At 32.9% G+C, this 20,485-nt stretch overlaps 1 protein-coding gene across 1 annotated transcript; it reads left to right on the forward strand.

Moving 5' to 3' along the window:
* The first annotated feature begins 5,549 nt into the window (after positions 1–5,549).
* On the forward strand, positions 5,550–19,297 carry LOC128991002 (uncharacterized). Its single transcript, XM_054413703.1, has 3 exons — positions 5,550–5,808; positions 9,949–10,010; positions 17,209–19,297. The coding sequence occupies exons 2-3, from the start codon at positions 9,949–9,951 to the stop codon at positions 17,885–17,887; spliced, it is 741 nt and encodes a 246-aa protein (XP_054269678.1). The 5' UTR covers positions 5,550–5,808; the 3' UTR covers positions 17,888–19,297.
* Positions 19,298–20,485: the final 1,188 nt, after the last annotated feature.

A 20,485-nucleotide genomic window follows, 5' to 3' on the forward strand; every position in this document is an offset into this window, starting at 1 on the left:
TTACGTGTTTGTTAAACTTCGTTAAATATTACATTGCTAGCAGCATTCTTACCTGACATTTTTAAATCGGGTAATCTGCCTTGCTTTAACTTCCACCAACTTAATTAAGAATACGCGAGTATCAACATGAACAAGTCAGATCAACAATTAAATTGGTCAACTGATCAGCTGATCAGCTGATTAGTTGACGTTTGAAGCATTACAATTTTAATTCTTTTCTCTCAATCCTTGAACCTCATTGGTCCGTTACCTGTGTTGATATGAGAAAAACTATGCTGATATGAAATGAAACTATGCTGATATGAAAGTAAACAGCTGTTAAGTGAAACTTTTCAATTCTAAGAACTGAACTGAAATGGCTACTTTAAAAAACGGTCGTAGGTAAAATTATTTAAATTGATTCATTGTTCAGTAGATTGTTAGTATCTACAGTCCAATCATGTACAACAATTACATACATTGATTGTGATTGACAGTTTCCTCGCCGTAGTCATTTAGTTAATAAACCTTTGAGCTTCAAAGGCTGATCGGACACTTGAGTTGACATAGCAAACTTTAGATCAAGTCAAGTGTGCAACTCATGAAAGCGACTCTTTGGCAGAGCTTGGTGACTGGAGAGAGAGACGCGTAAATGAACAGAAAGAGTCAGGTTGGAGTTTACTACATTTAGATGAGTGTGTGTGTCTGTTCTTTGTGAATTGCATCACAAAACAGGCTTTTTGCTACTTATTTCGCCTTACTGCATGTTTATCCACAAAAAGCTTGGAAAAATGTATTAAAAAAGTAATAACTTGGGGAATAGGTTATAAAATAGGCACAATTAAATAACTGAAAAAACACGTAAAACGACTTTTGCGTACTCCTTTGGTTCTCATTTGCTGATTAATATTTTTAGTCGAATGCTAAGCTGCTACAAGTAGCCTAATACTAATTGGAATCTTATCTGAAGTGGCAAATTTCGTTTAGATCTGGAGAAATGGAAGGTCACGTACGAAGATGCATTTAATACGAATGGTAAATTTTCATCAGTTCTTTGCAATTATATGATGCAGTGAACATTACATGGACTGAGGTCGCTGTAAACTACTTCCGTTTCCTGTACTTTGTGGCTGCGATGGACCGAACATGCCACCAATGCTACATTGCACAATCAGAATAGAAAAACTTAGATAAGTTATTGAAATAAAATGCTCAAAACTAAGTGAGGGTTTCCGAAAAATCGTATTCGTAGAGCTATTCTATTTTACCACTGAATGTAGAGTATCTGGACAGAATAAATAGTGTCCACTCCTTATACTGGGATTTCACTAATGATATCAAAACTCCCAATGTATTAATTTATCGGTTTTTAACATTAGATGTGTCCGTAATTTCGTGAACTTATACAGTTTTTTTTTTATAATTTATCAACGCCGATAAACCACAGATGATGTAAAACAAGTTGACACTCGTCACTTTTTGTAAGTAAAAACGCCAGCTGCTAAATTAAAATTGCATTAATCGAATTTAGACTTCACACTATTCCAGCAATTAACGGCTCTCATTATGTAATAGTTATTTGTGCAACTAGTGAGCAAAGTGAGCAATTGTCTCACTCGAGAGAAATCCTTACTCACGAGCCGTAGGCGAGTTTTATTTAGGTTTATAGTTACATTTTTCCTACAGTTACCATAAAACAAATAAATTGGTAAAGAAACGTGCCATCACGTTGCAAATCTGGAGTGGGACAAAGTAATTAGAGTGAGACAATATTAACATTGTCTCACTGATGAGCGAATTGGCCACTTTGCTTTCTCAAATCAGTGAGAGAACATGTACATTGTTAGGTAACTGTAGGAAAAAAAATATTCTGTAATAATATGCCATTATATTGACCGATATAAAACGCAATGTAATTCACACAAATTGAATGTCTTCGTAAAATTTTTAAATAACCAAAAGCATGTTAAAAGTCAAAAATGGAAAGAGAAAAGGAACAGTGCTGAGACCCATACAACATGTGTTTCCACTTGAATTGGTCCAGCAGAAAGACAATCAAGATGGTAATGAAACATTTGAATTGGAAGATGAACAAGTGGCTGAAGGTGTTGATCGTGAACATGATCAACCTTATTATACACAATGAGGAAGAAAAATTAGACCACCACGAAGATACCTGAAGCAATAATTAATATTTTGACTTTAAAGGTCAAAAGGTGGGAGAATATTAGATATAGTATTCAAACATACTTTCAATAAGCATCATATACAGTAAAAATACGTAACAGAGTTGAAATTTGCATTAAAACCGCTACAATATCCAAAGACAAAGCTTTGTAAAATAGTTGGTTTGGAACGACCTGCGAGGTACTCATATAGTTGTGATTTTGTGAGTTTGCCAAACTAGAACAATGGTGGAGCTCTGGGACAATGTCTTGTTGAGACGAATAGTTTCAAATGTGATACAATTCAGTTACGTTGAATGTGTTAAATAAATACGGCTTCGAATGTGGAACACAGAACTCGCAAAAGAATTGTTATTTGAGTGATAAAATCATAATATCGCACTAGCAAGCTCTCTCTCTGTAGTTCAGGGATTGTGATATGTTTATAATCTACCAAGTCTAATCAAGTATATCTAAACTTATATATACTACATTGTATCTCTTTTGACTTTGATTAGTCTAAGTTGAATATTGCGGTGATTTTGATCACGTCTTGGGATCTGGACTCTGATCCCGTCCTCAGGTGGGAAAGATTAGTTCACAACCCATAGCCAAAGCGGGGTAATCAGAAAAGAAATACATGAGTAATGTATAGTTATGATTACATTTTAAAAGAAAAGTCATATTTTATTTTATTTTTATTTTATTTTATTTACATGCTTCAATACAGTTTAAAGACCATTTACATTGAAGCAGTTCATGCACTTATAATATTATTGCTTCAGTGGGTTTCTTCTTGTCTTTTCACTTCATTTTTACTTACACTTACATGCCATGCATTTAATACTAACATAAAAACAAAATTATCAATAACTATAACAACAATGTATATATATTTAAAAAATATTAACAATGATAAATTATATAAATATATAAATACTGAGTAGTAAAAATAAATAGAACAACGAAAAATATATAAATTACATTTACTGATTGATTAATACTGTTTTTAATTTCAATTTGAAATTGTTTATGTTGTCAGAGAAAATATCAATATTATTGCACTTTTTTATTACGTAATTGTAGTCTTTCATTAATCGATAGAGGGGGGAGGAGGCATGGGCAGTGGTGCGGCTGTAGGGCAACGAGAAGAGATGTTTGTTTCTACTATTGAAGCAGGGTACGCGATAAGACAGGCCGGCCAGGCTAGCAGCGTCGTCAACCTCTCCACGCGCCAGTTTGTACAGGAACACCTGACCTATGATCGTTCTCCTCAGATCTAGACTCTGCAGCCCAAACAGTTGTAATAAATCATGGTATGGAACATCGTACGTATAAATATTAAAACATTTGTAAAATAAGAATCTTAAAAACTTTTTCTGGACTTTCTCTAAAGCATCTTTAAACTGTAAATGATATGGATTCCAAATTATGGAACAGGTTTCTAATCTTGATCTGACCAGCGAATGATAAAGCATAATTAATGTTTCAATGTTTCTAAAATTTGTACTTTGTCTAATTATAAACCCCAACATTTTACTTGCAGCAGCAATGCATGTTTCAATATGAAAATTAAAAGATAGTGCAGAATTCATGTGAACACCTAAATCTTTAATTTGGTTTACTCTACTAATTAAAATGCCATTTAAAAAATAGTCATTTCGTAAAAAATGTGTAGTCCTAGTAAAAGTCATTAGTTGACATTTAGAAACATTAAAAGTCATTTTGTTTGAAACACTCCACCTATAAACATTGTCAAGATCTTCTTGTAAGCTATTTGCATCATCAAGACTATTAATATGCTTAAACATTTTTAAATCATCGGCAAATAGAAGTGAATTTGAATTTAAAATACAGTCACTTAGATCATTAATTAGTATTGTAAAAAGACAAGGCCCTAGATTCGAACCCTGGGGAACCCCAGATTGGACATTGAATACAGCAGAGGAAAATCCATGATAGAAAACAAATTGTTTCCTATTAACAATGTAAGATTTGAAAAAATGCAATAAATAATTTGACATGCCATACCAATGCAGTGCACATATAATATCTTAGGAGTCATTCGCCTATCTTAAGTGATGAAAACTGCCCACATAGTGGACAGAAAAAAAAACTTGTACTTAATTCGTCCTATTGTAAAATCCCTATGTTTTCCCGTCATCTCTGGTAACGATTTGATACGCTAATGTCGATTGTTTTCTCTTTGTTGGATCTGACATTAGAACTTTACGCTTTGAAAAGACAAGCAATACTGGTGGTTTATAAATACATGGCTTTATTTAGAAGATTAAAGTAAGTTAAATAACAACAGATAAATAAATAAATAGATAACGTAAAAACTCTCTCTAAATATACGGACCGTAACACATATAATTTTTTTCTGAAAGGTAAGATAGGCAAATACGCCTTTCTATTAATATTATTTGTATATAAATATTTATTATGTTTTTTTGGTTATTTCATTGGTATTTTATTTTTTATTGTTTTCTAGGTTAGTCCATGTGCCATTTATTGTATATCTTCGTAATTCATTGAACTATGTATTTATTTCTCGTTTAGTTCTTCAATTGTCCAAGTTTTCACATGTACTGATGTATTCTTTATTGTTACTTTTGATACTCCTCTCTTTAGTATTATATATAGTCACAATGAGCAAATCTTTATTTGTAATCAAACTGAAAAATTGGTGTAATTCCGTTGGCAAACAAAATAAATAAAAAAATAAATAAATATATAAGGGAGTGTTTTATCTATATGGGCTAAGATTCGTCCTAGTAAAACGTATTTTCAGACATACATCTTTATTAAGGGAAGGACAATTATAAAATGTGTTACATGTGTAATCATTTCATCGTGGATGGAAATATGCTATGTTGATATTTTGACAAGGAATTTTTTTTTTATTTAGTGTTAATTTTCTCTTGTTTATTGTTGTAGAACATGTAGTAGAATTTTGTATATCACTGATGATGTATACAGCTTTTGTACATATGCATTTCTCAGTTTTTGTTGTGTTCTTTTTACTTTGACTTATTGATGTGTTACTTGTTATTGTGCTACTAACTGTAACATTTTATGTTACTTCAGTGAGGACTTCTCTAGCATACATACATGACTCAGTTGACATTTCCACAACGTAAACACATATATTCATTTCCAAAACTCTCCTCAACTCCTCATTCTCAGCAACTCTAGTCCTAGCGCGTACCTGCGGAAGAGGTCAAATTCCAACCCAAGAACATATCCGGATTCATCTCCATCGCCTCATATATTTCCAAGTAGGGGTGACGAAATATTATCCTAAGTGTTTATCAATGAACTCGTGGTGGGGCAGAACACCGCCCCCCCCCCTCCCCTCTACAAACTCCCGCGCTCGCACGCGCCTCAGATCCGTCTAAACTCTCAACTTGGTTAAATATAACTTGGTAAGCGTCGCCGTTTTGATCCAAATATGGAGTAATCTCAAGTTTCTGAGCGTCGCGACGGTAACGTCTAAGTTGGGGTCAGCGTAGTGGCGTCGGCGTCGTGGGCAGTTGTCAGTTACCATGGCCAGTCCAAGGATCTAGTGGTCAAGTGGTTTATTGCTCTGTGTGAAAAACATATTTATATTTTTGTAAAAAAGTTGAGTGTTGTGAAAGTGGTTTGGACATAAGTAAACTCGGTAAGTAGACTTGTTTATCTTTGAATAACTTAGTTGATTTGACAATATAGGTACATTTTGTAAAATATTAGTAGTAGTTAGTTTTAAATTAGTTGAATATATGTTATTTAAATATTCTACGTAAAATTATGAACGTTTTGAAACTAAAAAGTTTATTTTTATTTAAAAGAAGATTCTGTAAACATATTTTTGATGTATTAAATCAATTTGATGCTCAAACGATGAAAGAATGCAATGTACAATATTAAATTATTATTAAAATACAGTATTGAATCATACCTATTGTGTTTAAAGGGGAATTCACCATACATACAACGTGTGTATTGCATAATGGAAATAACATATTAATAATACTATGGGTAAGTATTATTCTAAAACTATGAAAAGTTTGTATAGGAATTCGTAAAAACTGTAGTTTTGCACACTACGCTAGTTTTTCACTTGTCAGGCTCAAACACAAACACAATAGTTAGTGTTTGATACAAATAAACACAAATGTTTTAAATAGTTAATGTATTTTATTTTATTTACCATTCATGAGCCAACAAACTATTGTCAGATTTTTAATTTAAAAAATTGGCGAACAATTCAAACATATTTATTATTTTAGATAAATCCTGTCAAATATTATTAGAATAAATAAATCCACACATTTGTTAGTTGTATTGTTAATAGTTTTTTATGAAAGGGTTTCTATGAAGAAATGGCGAAACAAAAAGCCAATTATCTAAAAAAAAACTAGGCCATATCTTAAATACGTTTGGACGTTTCCTGTATGTTTAACTCCAGTCGTCTGAATTTATTTGACGTTAACCAATTAAGAACTCGACGATGGATGAACAATCTAATGTGTTTTGACATGAAATATGCACAACAATTATATGTTATTTTCAGTTGTTTTGCGACGTTCTCAAATATTTTTTAATTGTAGTAAAGCAAATAAACTATTTTTTAACTGAATTTTACGGTTTAAGGTTCAAATACATGTCAGGAAACGTAAAACCAACTTTTAGTTTTGTAAGATTGTAAACTGTGATTTAATCGATTGTAAAACTTCAATCACAATTTTAAAGCATAAAATTGGTTCAGGGAACTGCAATTTTGGTAAACAGTTTCAGTTGTATAGTATCAATATTACATTCCCAAATTAATTGTTTACATATGCGTGCATTAACTGTTAGCTTAGTTTTTCATTGCCATTGACTGATTTTGTTGTGTGATGCTATTTGGCGCCCTAAAAATTTCAATAAATAAATTAAACCTAATTTTCAGTTAACTTTTTTACTGAGTTTTAATTTTGCTGTGTTACGATATGAATACTATAATATACTATTTATAAATGTGTATCAACAACCAGCCAATCTAAATAGCAGAAAAAAATCAATTCAGTACTACATTTTCAAAATATTTACTGTAAAGGAGTACACATGTCTTCAATTTTTAGAAAACCATTCATTCTTTGATATACAAGCTATGAGTTTAAACATTCTCAAATCGGAGAAAGTAAAAACGGGCAGTCTATTATAATCAATAAACAAATTTTACAGGTTTTTAATTTTTTTCATAACAAGTAGATATTTAAGAAACAATTTTATTGCAAAATAACTTTTTAATACATACCACAACAATTTCAAAATAGTTTTACAAGAGCCAATGAATAAAATAACTATCAATGTGTACACGTATTCACTTGTATTTGGATTCAATTTCATGTATTTATTTATTTTATTACAATGCTGCAAAATAGGATAAACCCAGTTACATTTTAGCATTAATATTCTAACAACAAACTCTTGACATGCATGATAAATAATAAATATGGTAAAAGCTCCTCTTGCTGAAGAAATTATAACTATTAGCATTGACTATATAACACTACAAGTCAATGCTACAAGTCAATGCTGCACTACAAGTAGTGTTATATAGTCAATGCTATTAGTGTATTCACTCACAACAATACAATAGATGACAATAACGAATAAATATCAATAAATAACGTACAAATAAATTCAATTTGTACATATTTTACTTGGAATATATCTAAAAAGAAATTATATAAATTTAATGAGTACTAAAAAAAGTATATGTAGGCCTACTACGTTTATGAATTTTTAACATTGCTAATTTATATTTTCCTGTTTATTGTATGTATCACTCAAGAATATTGTTAGAAATACAGTAAGCACCTTTATTGAACTAACAAATTCCATAAGAGGAAAAAATTCTTATTGACAAATTAAATAAATAAATTTACAAGTGTTGTGAAATAAATATTGCCAAATTTTACCCAATCCATTTTAAAATATGTTTAATTATGACTATTATCTTACTGTAAATCAAGTATATGTCTTTTATAAAAATGTATCTATACAATTTTATAGGTTTTGTATATTTTAATGACGTCAGAGAGATAATTCCACAAAAGGTAGTAGTAACAAAGCCGGGTGGGCCAGCTAAAGATGACTTCCATATCAAATAACCACCAAAATAAACATTCCTTCTTGTACGGTGCGTCTGCAGCCTCTCACGACACTAATTTGGGCCAACCTAGGTTATTGTCTTACTAACCTTCAGGGGGTGTAAACTGTTAGGTGCAAAGTAATATCAATTCAATACAGTACATTCAAATTAAAATAATCGAATGTACCTTGCAAATAGGTTGTGTGGCTAATCAAATTTATAAAAGTTTAGTTTTTGGTTGAGAAAATCACAGAGAGCAATGGTTTTTAAGTTGAAACTGCTGATTGTATGTTTATTTGTATTCTTAGTGCTTACCATGCCAATATTCCACATAAAATTGTCCATGTTCAAGTCAGTTACAACAATATCTATATATACAAAATTATTGGGTTTTCCTTAAGTGTTTAGTGACATACCAGCTTTAGGGCGTTTATAAAAGAATCATCAGGTTTTAATGGCATGTACCTCAGCGAATTCTTGTCCCACATTAATATTTAAAACATGTGCTTAAAAAGCATGTTTTCAAGTTTTATAATCAGCTGTTCAACAATCAGTCTTGGCTTTTTTTTTGGACGTGTTTGCATTATTTTCAAAATTATTACAATAAAAAAACTTGTGTTTTTCATTATGACATAAGTTTATCTTTAATAACTGTCCAGCGTGAGTTTTGGAGGCATTTTAGACAGACCCCTCCTACACACGGTATCGCTAGTTTGAAAACTCTGCCTCATCCTCCTCCTTAATATCTATGTTCGTAACTTCAATGAGAAGCTACCTCAGAGGTAGATTGGCAGATGTAACAATAATGACTTGACCCTTCTCAAATGGCTCCCTAGATCTCCTGATCTTACTGTGTGTATTTTTTTTCTATGGGGCTATGTAAAAGACAAAGTTTATGTACCGCCAATGCCTCAAACGTTTCAAGAGCTCCGTGGACGAATTCGCAATGCCGTAGACTCAACCAACCTTGCGATGCTATGCTATGCGATGCTTTATGGGACAATTTACAGCATAGATTGGAAACTTGCTCCACGACTAATGGACGGCACATTGATCACTTATAGGAGTATCTATGAAAACTTTAAGAGCTATCCTTTTTGGTGATATGTTTTATATCAGTATTTGTTTAACATTAACGTTAATAAAATGTTTTAAAACCTGATGATTCTTTTATAAACGCCCTGTATATTGATTGTTAAGATCGGAGGTATTTGAAGCACGCTGCTGAATCCTGAACATCCAAAATTCTTTCAAAAATGAAGTTACTGTATTTATCATCGATTGATAGGTAAACTATATTGCTTGAATCCTTAACAGTAACCGTAGATTTCGACGGTTTTAACCTATTAGTTATTGTTTTAAATATGATATAGGAGAAGGAAAACATAACTGTTTATTAATTTACTTCAAAATCCAACTTCTTGAAAAAAAACAAAAAAAACACACGATTTGTTAAAGTTTTGTCCTGTACACAGTTGTTGAGTTTATTAACAAAGGAACAATGTAAAAATATAACAATCCAAAATGTAATAAACTAAGCATACCATGCCTAGGTTTTAACGAAGCCATCACATAAAAGCTTAATTATATAATTTTACCTTAAATATCAATTACAACTAACAGCTTTCGATATCTGACTGTTAATGAACAATTATTTTAATTCTATAATTTGTTTGACAGATGCAAGGGACGAGTGTAGTCAATAGGACCATTCCTGACCCAGAGGATAACAAACCCATCAGGTAAATCGATAGGCACTTATTACTTGTAATTTTTAGTGATTAAAAAGTTTATAGGATAGTGTGTATGTGGAACAATATTTCCTTATCAGTTATTAAGCTTAAATTTCCATTTTTGCACGTAAATCAGAACTGGGTCTATTGATTCTGAATCTTTGAAATTTAAACTCTTAACTTTGGAAACTGCAAGAAGATTTCTTATCCTGTTGTATTTTGTATGTAGTATCTAGAAATGCTTGAGTGTAAGTGTGTTGAGCTTGACTTAAACTTTTCCTCGTTTTATGGTATGCAGGGTTCCTTGTACCCTTTTTTCAAATACCAGAACACTAGGAGTAGGTGTATAAAAACAGATTTTTTATTGGCCACAATGATTAAATACCCCCGCCGCAGCAAACCTGCAGACTAAGCGAATTTCCATTTGCCTGATTGGATTTACACTAAAATGTCTCCTTAAAAATATCACATTTATTCCCTATTTAAATAACTTTAGTTTAACGAGTACTTAGGTTTGCTGCAACGGGGAGGGGGGGGGGTAAAAAGGTGGTTTTTTGTAAAATGTAATAGTTTAGTATGAAATTAATACATTTTCAAAATTTGATCAAAATATGTTCATAAACAAGCAAACTACAACAGTTTACTTATTCTCCATAAGAATAACATGGGAATTTTAAATTTACAGATTTTTGGAATTTTCTCCGTAACCAATAGGCTCATATTAACGCTTCAATATACTAAATTATTTTTTTTTTAAGCTCTACAAAATGGTTTGGAAAGAAATTGCTAAATTTTAAGATTTTAGGGTAAAAAATGGGAAAAACCAATTTTTACCCCATAAAACCCCCCATAAACCCCTGTTCCTATAGTCCGATCATGCTGGTTCGCGAACTCGTCCGAATAAACGTAGGTTTACACGTTTGTACCAAATTTCATCAAAATCGGATGATTTTTGCTCGAGTTATCGCGCTAACGGACACATATATAAATATATATATATGTATTTGAACGGATGGTGTTTTTGGTCTCTAGGGACCTCAAAATGAAAAAGTAAATCGGTCCCGGGTCCAGGTCTTACCATGAGTACTACGGTAATAGCTTATTCCCTATAGGGGAAATTCGCTAAAAGTTAGTGAGTCATCAACAAGCTCAGTCCTTGCCAACGGACAGTAAGATAACATACCTAAATATTGCTTCTTGATAATCCATTAGTATGATCTTTAACTTTAGATAGACATAGACATCCCATTCTGTCTAGAGTCAAAACCGTTGCCAGTACAAAATTAAAGTATAATACAATTAAAAGTAGTTGAGTTACCACCACAGATCAAGCTATTGCCAATCAGGCCTACTAAAATCTACCAAATACTCTGCCTATATCAACAAAAACAAAGCCAAACTGAAAGAATTATTTATTTTAAGCCAACAAATAAATTATTTATAATCTATCAACTATCAGATAGTAACAAATACCCCCGCAGCAGCAAACCTGCCGACTAAGCGAAATTTCCTTTCGTCTGAATTGATTTTCAATTAAATCTATTTGAATAACATAGGGTTTAACGAGTTCCTAGGTTTGCTGCTATAAGGACAATAATAAAGTTTATTTTTTAGTAAAATATTATTAATTTGTATAAAATAAATAAATTTGCCAAGTTTGATCAAAATATATCTATAAACAAGCAAACTACAACATTTTACAATACGGTATTCTCCATAAGAATAACATGAGAATTTTAAATTTAAAATTTTTTGAATTTTCTCCGTTACCAATAACCGTACAAAAACACTTCGATATACTAAATTATTTGTTTTTTTGAGAAAACCCATTTTTTACCCCATAAAACCCCCGTAAAACCCCGTTCCCATGGTCCGATCATACTGGTTCGCGAACTCATTTAAGTTTATCCCGCCTTACACCTTTAAACCAAATTTAATCAAAATCGGACAAAAAATACTTAAATTATCTCACTGACGTATATATATATACGACTGTCCCAAAAGTCCCGGACCGGCTTAATACTTTCTAAACGACAACAGATAAATCAATAAGATTTGGTACATCAACACCACACCTAAAAATCTACTTTTTAAAAGGAAATATCAATTTTTTGTCATATCATGGGGACGTCCCGCAAGGAGTCAAAAGGAAATCTTAAATAGAAGCATAGGTTGACATGTACATCAAATTAAAGGTCTTTACTACCAGAATATAATGCCGCAAATTTGAACTCAAACGGACAACCAAGTCAAGAATGACAGTGGTTCAAAGATTCATTTAATTTGCATTTGGGGGCACAGCCCTAGGAATCGGAAAAAAAATTTTACGTAGATATAGGTCGATATGCATATCAAATTAAAGGTCTTCACTAGTAGATTACAATGCCGTAAATTCAAGCTCAAAAGAAGGCCTGAGTAAAAAATGGCAGTCGTTCAAAGATTCAAAATGGCAGGTTGAAGAAATCTTTGAACGGCTGCCATTTTTTACTCAGTTATCCGTTTGAGTTCAAATTTGCGGCATTATATTCTGCTAGTAAAGGTCTTTAATTTGATGTGCATGTCAACCTATGCTTCTATTTAAGATTTCCTTCTGACTCCTTGCGGGACGTCCCCATGATATGACAGAAAATTGATAGTTCCTTAAAAAAGTTTGTCGTTTGGAAAATATTAAACCGGTCCGGGACTTTTGGGACAGTCTGTATATATATAGAAATATATATATATATATATAAAAAATTTTAATGAATGGTGTTTTTGGCCTCTGGAGACATCAAAATGAAAAAGTAAATCAGTCCCGGGCCTAGGTCTTACCGTGCCACCTATGGTAATCGTAATAGCTACTTCCCTATAGGAAAATTCGCTAAAAGGATAAATAATGGGGTTTTGACAGTGTAGCACTAGGTTCATGTAATTATGATCTCTTTGAGTAATAAAATAGCCACCCGGCCCATATAGATGAAATTTCTAATCCAGCATCAAAGATCTAAAAGGCTTTTCGCTATTATAGAAAATCTTATGACAAATTTTAAGATATGTTTTTGTCAACTCACAACACTCAAACGTAACCTGGTAGTAAAGTACAGAGAACTTGAATGAAAACAAGCTTTAGATTCTATAATCGCAAGACAAGTTTACTTAGAGAATCCATGATAACACTCATCAGTATTGGTCAATTGTTAGAAATGATGTAATTAACATGTTTAATCCTCCTAGGGCCATTCCCACTCTGCTTTTTCCAAAGAAAGTCAATGGTAAGCAACCCATATTTTTCCGCAACCTCAGTGCGTTCCTGCACTGGAAAATCTACGACTACGTCACTTTGAATAAACTACACACATTTTTAAGTGCCTGATTAAATTTCCCTTAGAATATTAGTCTTTATTAAAAATATCAATAATAATTTTACCAAACCCAGTATTATCAGTATCAGACAGTAATCTACAAATACAAATTACAAACTATGACAAATGTGTAATATTTTTATATGTTTTTATCCTGCAAATATTTTGTAAAACTCATAGAAGTGGTTTAAAAATAATTTAAAGGTTGGTCGTTTCTTGAAATGGTTAGCTAGAAACTTGAGATTAGGTACAAACCAAAATAGATTTTATGAGCAGTAGGTATTTAATGCAGTGTTTGTACTGCAGCTTTGAAGTTATTACCAGGAGTTGGCAACTCTTAAATATACTGTTGGAAAGCTTTACTGGATGGTCAATTCCTTTTCTGGGTATTCAGTTCATTTTAAAAATATTAGAATAGCCTTCAGATTGGTTCTCAAAATGAATTTAGCGGAAAATAAAAAAAAATAAAACATTACCAGATATAAGATTTGTAGCCAAACAAAAGCAGTTGTATATTTCAAGACGAAGATATAAGAAGGATAAGTGCTAAATGAGTAGCCTACTATTGTTACTAACAAAGATCAGCGGCTGCTGGGTTCATTTAGCCAGAATCATTATTAAAAGTCCTGATCAAGGTCATGTGGGTACAGTTTTGAAACATCCAAGAAGCTATTAATTTTTATCAGGATCGAAGGTATGAATTTCTATTCAGGCAAGCACTTGAACCACTCAGCTGCACAGTTCCATTTTTCTTTTATTAATGAATTTTACATTTCTTCAAGCAAATCCATATAAATAAAATTATACCTTTGTCAGTACACCTACATTGCTCAGAATTATATATTTTTTGTTATTTTTATGTTTTATACATTAAAGAAGCCAAAACAAATCTTATCTTAATTTCTGTCTGTTTGTCTGTCTGTCACGGGCCAGAGGCATTTTACACGGCCTACTCCAAGAAAACTAGAGTACTGATCGTGATTCTAATAATAGTTTAATTTTGTATTCAGAGGATTGGTGAGAGTGTGTTTACCCATTAAAATATGGCCTCACTATTTTGGAAATAAAATAACGGACGATTAACACCCCAATTTTGAGTGATTTTTGTCAAGTTGTCTCCCTATGTTTACTACCATACATACATAATTTATGAAATACTAATCATCTGTTAAGAGAATACACCATCTATGGGATTCGTTTGTACACAATAAAAGACAAAGGAAGTGAGTTCCATCGCTACAATGATGCTACCCGTACAGATGTCTCAGCTATTTTTAAAGATGAAAACAGAGAACCACCTAGACAAAGCTATCATAATATATAGTTTTTTTTTATAATAATGTTAGACGCGTATCCATTCTAAAGATCCTTCTTTAGATCCACTTCCTCTTCTTCTGTATCCAACCGAAGGCTTTGGTTGAAACCACGCATTAAAATATGCCCAAAATAAAACAGAGCATAGAGATAATTTGACAATGCTAGAGTATGTGTCTTACCAGTTGGTGTCAAGAGAGGGATTTAGCTTGTTACATAGGTATGAAAAGCTCACTTTACAGTGGGTGGTTGACATGTACGTGCGCATATAGGGCACCCACCTGCAGTACACGAGATAACCAAAGCAGTCTGAAGGCGGATATGTATTTAAATGTTATAGGTTACTCAATAATTTTTTACAATATAATATTTTTCATATTTTTATACTAGGTCTTAAACTAACTTTAGAGTTGCTTTGATTGAGACATAGCTACTTATGTTTTCATTCTTCATTTTCTTTACGGGCTATCTAGCAAAATTTTAGTGTTGGACAGTGAGAAATATCAGCTGGCTTGTGCCAATTCTCTGATATCCACATCCTGTCCAGTGGGAAGTCTAGATGACCTTAACTAAAATGGACCAATTGTAATCCTTTCCAAGGACTTGCCGTATGTTTTATTCAATTTGTGGAGCAGTAATAAACAGCACTTAACATGGCCAATGAGGGTCGAAATTCAACTTTTAAAAAATCACAGCAATGACAGTTAAGCTTTAGAGTTAAGTTTAAGTTAACATTCCATTCCATGACAAACAAAGCTGTATTCTGTTTGAGAATGACATATAACTTATTTTAATTAGGTCTCCGAAAGAGGCTTTAAAATACAATTTTCTTTCCAGATAAAACTTTTTAGCCATGAAATTGATGAAGTGGTTTAATACTACATCATATTTTTTAAACTACATACTGTACAATAATTTCACCAACAATAAAGTTTAAAATACCCCCGCCGCAGCAAACCTGCAGACTAAGCGAATTTCCATTTGCCTGATTTGATTTTCAATTAAATCTATTCAAATACCTAACATTAGGTTTAACGATTACCTAGGTTTGCTGCATACAGGGTAATAAAGTGTGTTTTTTAGTAAAATATTAATAGCTTAGTATAAAATAAATAGATTGGCCAAGTTTGATCCAAATATATGCATAAAAAAGCAAACTACAACAGTTTACTTATTCTCCATAAGAATAACATGGGATTTTTTTATTTATAATTTTCTCCGTAACCAATAACCATACAAAAACACTTCAATATACAGAATTATTTTTTTTAAGCTCTTCAAAATGGTCTAGAGAAAATTTGGGAAATTTTATGTTTTTAGGGTAAAAAATGAGAAAAACCAATTTTTACCCCATAAATCCCCCCATAAAACCCCGTTCCCATGGTCCGATTATGCTGGTTCTCGAACTCGTTCAAATAAACGTAGGTTTACAGGTTTGTACCAAATTTCATCGAAATCGGATCATTTTTGCTCGAGTTATCCTGCTAACGGACACACATATATATATATATGAATTTGAACGGATGGTGTTTTTGGCTTCTAGGGACATCAAAATGAAAAAGTAAATCGGTCCCGGGACTAAGTCTTACCATGAGACCTACGGTAATAGCGTATTCCCTATAGGGAAATTCGCTAAAACTAAAAAAATAATATTACACTTGAACAGCAGAATGCTTTGTTTGTATTAAGCTCATTTGACAATGTTATTTTAGAAAAAAAAAAAAAAACTGAATTCAGCAGTTCCATAAGGATTGGATATCTATTCATCATCCAAAGTCAATAGTAATATGGACAAATTAATTATGGTATCATAGGAGTACCTAATTAACAACTAAAATCATTACAATCTAAATACATTTGCCAACCTCTGTCTGGTTTATCCCTTAATAACCCTGTTATGTTATAGCTGGGTAACTAAGTGTATGAAAGTGCTCGCCTAATCATCAGAAAATTTCCGGTGCAATCCAAAGAAAATTTAGTACTTTTTTGATGATTCAAAACTGGGGCCAACTGATCTTGATCATTGGATTTTAATAATGATGTCCCATCAGATCATGGCCAGAGACAAATCTATCATCTAATTCATTTAACCCAATCCTTCACTAATCTTTGCCTGGTGTAGATGTTTTTAAAATATAATCTGTGACCTATATACAATCTTGTAAAAAAATTACAAATTTTAAAAAATCTTTGAGAAAAAACTTATAAATTAAAAATAGGCTTTACCTTCGTCAATGCAGCTCAAATAATGGTGTTAATACGTTGTATACGGCCGTTTACAGACTACGAAATCTCGGCTGAAGTAGGGTCGTTGAAGTTAAAACACATAGCTTACACAAACAATACGAATAACATTTGAAACATTTTACCATATCCAACGTAGTTTACACTAGTATTTGAGCTGCAGAGACGAAGGTAAAGTCCATTTTTAGTTATTATACAGCTCAGGGGCTAAAACATGGATTTTACCTTATAAATTAGCTTTGATTTATTCCGTTTAATGAAGAATTTATCATTAGTGTAGTAAAATTTACCGTACTTGGTATGTCTAGGGGCAGAAGAAAGTCCCGATGGAAGCTGAAGTTCCACCACCAAGCGTTGCCGGCGGAGTACTTGGACCACTACACAGCCTCTCTCAACGCAGCGGCCGCCACAGCTGTGTCCAGCCCCGCAGTGACTCCGCCAGCCACAGCCCCGCCAGCCACAGTGAGGTACAACGACCTGCCGTACATGGGGGAGATGACATTGGACAACGCAAGACCACGCCGAGGCCGTAAACCCAAGAAAGCCGACATCTGTCACCTAATCTACAAAAACTACGGAACAACTGTTGTGGACGAACCTTTGAACCTGTGTGTCCGTGACTTGAAAGCTAAATCAGCTAGTGAAGTGTCAATGTGCAAGTTCAAGTTTACAGGTGGTGCCACACCTTCTTTGGAGGAGAAGAAAATGCTGTCTATGGATCCTAGTGGTAACTTCCGCTACTACGGGGGAGGTGAACCGCAAAGAAGAAAAAGCAGGAAATCCCTCGCCAGGGAAAAGCTCGAAAAGACTTTTAGAGAAAAAGGATTTTTAATACAGACTCAGCAGCTGGAGTCTGCTCAGGGAGCCACGTACTGCAAGTTCAGACAGTTACGGAAATTCACACGTTACTTGTTCAGGAGCTGGAAACATCATCTGCCTGGAGATGTTATTTCTGAGCCTGTTACGGAAACTTCGCTGGCTAGATAATGTGATAAGACTTCATGCAGGATAGGATAGAGTATTGTTCAAAAGTTTTTTTGTTATTTACAAAGTTTTTAAATTCTGATTCTCGGGTAAGGAAGACTAATTTTTGATATAAGAAATGGTTTGTTCTTAATTTAATTTTATTAACTTAAGTGTCACTTAAATTATAACCTTAGAGTGAGTTAAAATGGCACTAAATATAGACTGATTATTGGCCTTGAATAAGAGGAATTTTTTGTAACGTAGTCTTATAAAATTTATAATAATGGCACACTCTTATTTATACAAAAGTTAAATTTCGTTTGGAATAGTTTTGTGCTTGATTCACTACCCATAACAACTTATAGATTTGAAATTAATTAGATTACTAATTCTTAACAAAAAGTTAAATTTTAACTATTCAAACGATTATTTTAATTGACCTATTCTCTAAAAATGTTAACACAATTAGAACAGTTTTTCACTATTCTTTCATAAACAATCTTTATTTTAACAAATTCATTAGGTTTTTACGAATTAACTAGATATCTACGCCTTAATCATTGACTGAATACAGTCAGATAATTGCTAAAAAACTGTAATGTTAAAAGGCCAACGTTAAGGCTATGCTGCGGCTTTAGTCAAAACCTATTGATATGAAATTTGAAAATGTGAACAGTGGAAGGATCTGGTCAGTGGTGGTTCTAGGACATTGTCAAGGGGGGGATTGCACCTTGGCTACCAGGTGGTTTAGGGGTTCCCAAGAAAGGAGGGGGGATCATGTCCTCCTTCTAGAATATTTGGTATTTTTAAAACTGTTTATTGACTTTCTAAAGCTATTTTAAGGTCTAGAACTGTGCTTTAAAACCTCCCTTACGTTTTCCAGATGAGATCTATGTATTTTTTTAAATTTAACAACTGCTTTACTTGCTTTAGCCCCTGTAGCCCCCCCAACCCTTTTGAACCACCGCTGAATCTGGTAGATGTTGTTAAGATTATTCTTTGTAAGTTGAACCTCAAATTAAACATTTTTAACAACTAGAACTCTTACTGAGTGTGCGTCCAACAAAAACATAATTTTAAATATTTGTGTTCATGGGATGTGGAAAATCATTGTAACGATAGGCATAATTTATGAAACTAAATAATCCTTGGAGTTCAATGGGTTAAGGTATTGTTGTGATTGGTCCCCAGACCATCTTTATTACAAACTTAATCAATCTAGTCCGATTTGCGAGGTGTGATACGGTTGTATTTGTGATCAGAGTGTTTATTAATTTAGCTGCTAAGACTTATGAGATTATATAGTGTTTAAGATTTGTATAAGATTTTATATAAGACTTTATCGTTGTCAACTGTTGTAATATATGTAAATATTGTTTGCTTTGTTATCACGGTAAAATATTTTACTAAAATAAAACATTGGTTTTGTAATTTGCCTGTGTTTAATTATAAAAATGACCTTACATGTTACAGGTAATAAACATTTTTAGTTCAATCCTTATTTCTTGTAAGCTGTAGAAATTGCTAAGCAAATTGCTTTCAAACTACTACTGATGTGCAGAGTCATTTTCTTTCAAACCTATACAGCCTGTATAGGAGAATTTCCAACTAGAGACTGTTGATATGCATTGATCGCACATACAGTGATCACATGGTAATTGACATGGGCAAGAAAAGTCAGGGCTAGAGATATACAGGGGGGAGATATACATATGTATGTTAGTAGTCCTGAAGAAAAGTGGTGACTGACTACCTGATAATACTTATAGTGCATCTGGTCTTGAACCTACAATGGTTTGGATTTTCAGTTTTAATAGTATATTTCGTACCTAGGGCCGAAAATGAGGTTTTGCCGGCTCGAGATAGTTTTTAAGTTCGAGACGAAGTCGAGAACTTAAATCGATCGAGAGCCGCAAAACCATTTCGGTCCGTGGTACGAACGCTATTTTTCACCACACTATACCCTATTACCACTATTCACCACAATAATAATGCACACTGATAGTCAACACAACTACAACTTTAAGGTTATGTGAAGAAATAATTTGAGGAATCAGCAAAAATAAAAATATATAGTTGCTAGGCAACGGTGACAATAACACAATTCTATTGAAATGCTATGGATTTTGATTATGTATTTAAAATGCATTCATGTTTTAAGTAAGTAAGCGGACAGCTGATTTTGCGGCCCCGGCCTGTAAAAACCTGCTCGGTCCCCAAATTATGGACAGCTGGCATCGCCAGCAAAACCTAACTTTCGGCCACCAATTAACGTATGTAATACAGCCAAAAACATGATAGTGTGGTGAAAACAATATGTTGTATCAAGGAGCTGTGATATTAGGTAAATGGCAGTTTCACAATATTAGATTCTATAGTCAAAGACTGGTTTCTGGACTACTGAATCTGCAAGTATGAGTGAATAATCGCTCATTGCCTTTACCTTCATGGATGGAGATTTTTAAAATTCAAATTTAGACTTTGAAAAACTCTTTTACGAAATAATTGTATGAGTTGAGAAGTGACTGATAAGAGGACAATTCATATTGTTCTTTGTTGTCAGATAGATATTCTTCAACATTTTTAATGTTCACAGGATTTTAGTCCCAGTTCCAAGAT

The sequence above is a fragment of the Macrosteles quadrilineatus genome, unplaced genomic scaffold (genome assembly GCF_028750875.1).
Source record: "Macrosteles quadrilineatus isolate MER2022 unplaced genomic scaffold, UCM_ALF_1.0 Scaffold_3__2_contigs__length_128488019, whole genome shotgun sequence".
Taxonomy (NCBI): domain Eukaryota; kingdom Metazoa; phylum Arthropoda; class Insecta; order Hemiptera; family Cicadellidae; genus Macrosteles; species Macrosteles quadrilineatus.

Excerpts from the sequence above, each read along its gene's own strand:
- LOC128991002 (XM_054413703.1), top strand. The coding sequence starts at position 9,949 with ATGCAAGGGACGAGTGTAGTCAATAGGACCATTCCTGACCCAGAGGAT. Across the intron at positions 10,011-17,208 it reads GAGGATAACAAACCCATCAG|GGGCAGAAGAAAGTCCCGAT; the intron begins GTAAATCGATAG and ends TGGTATGTCTAG.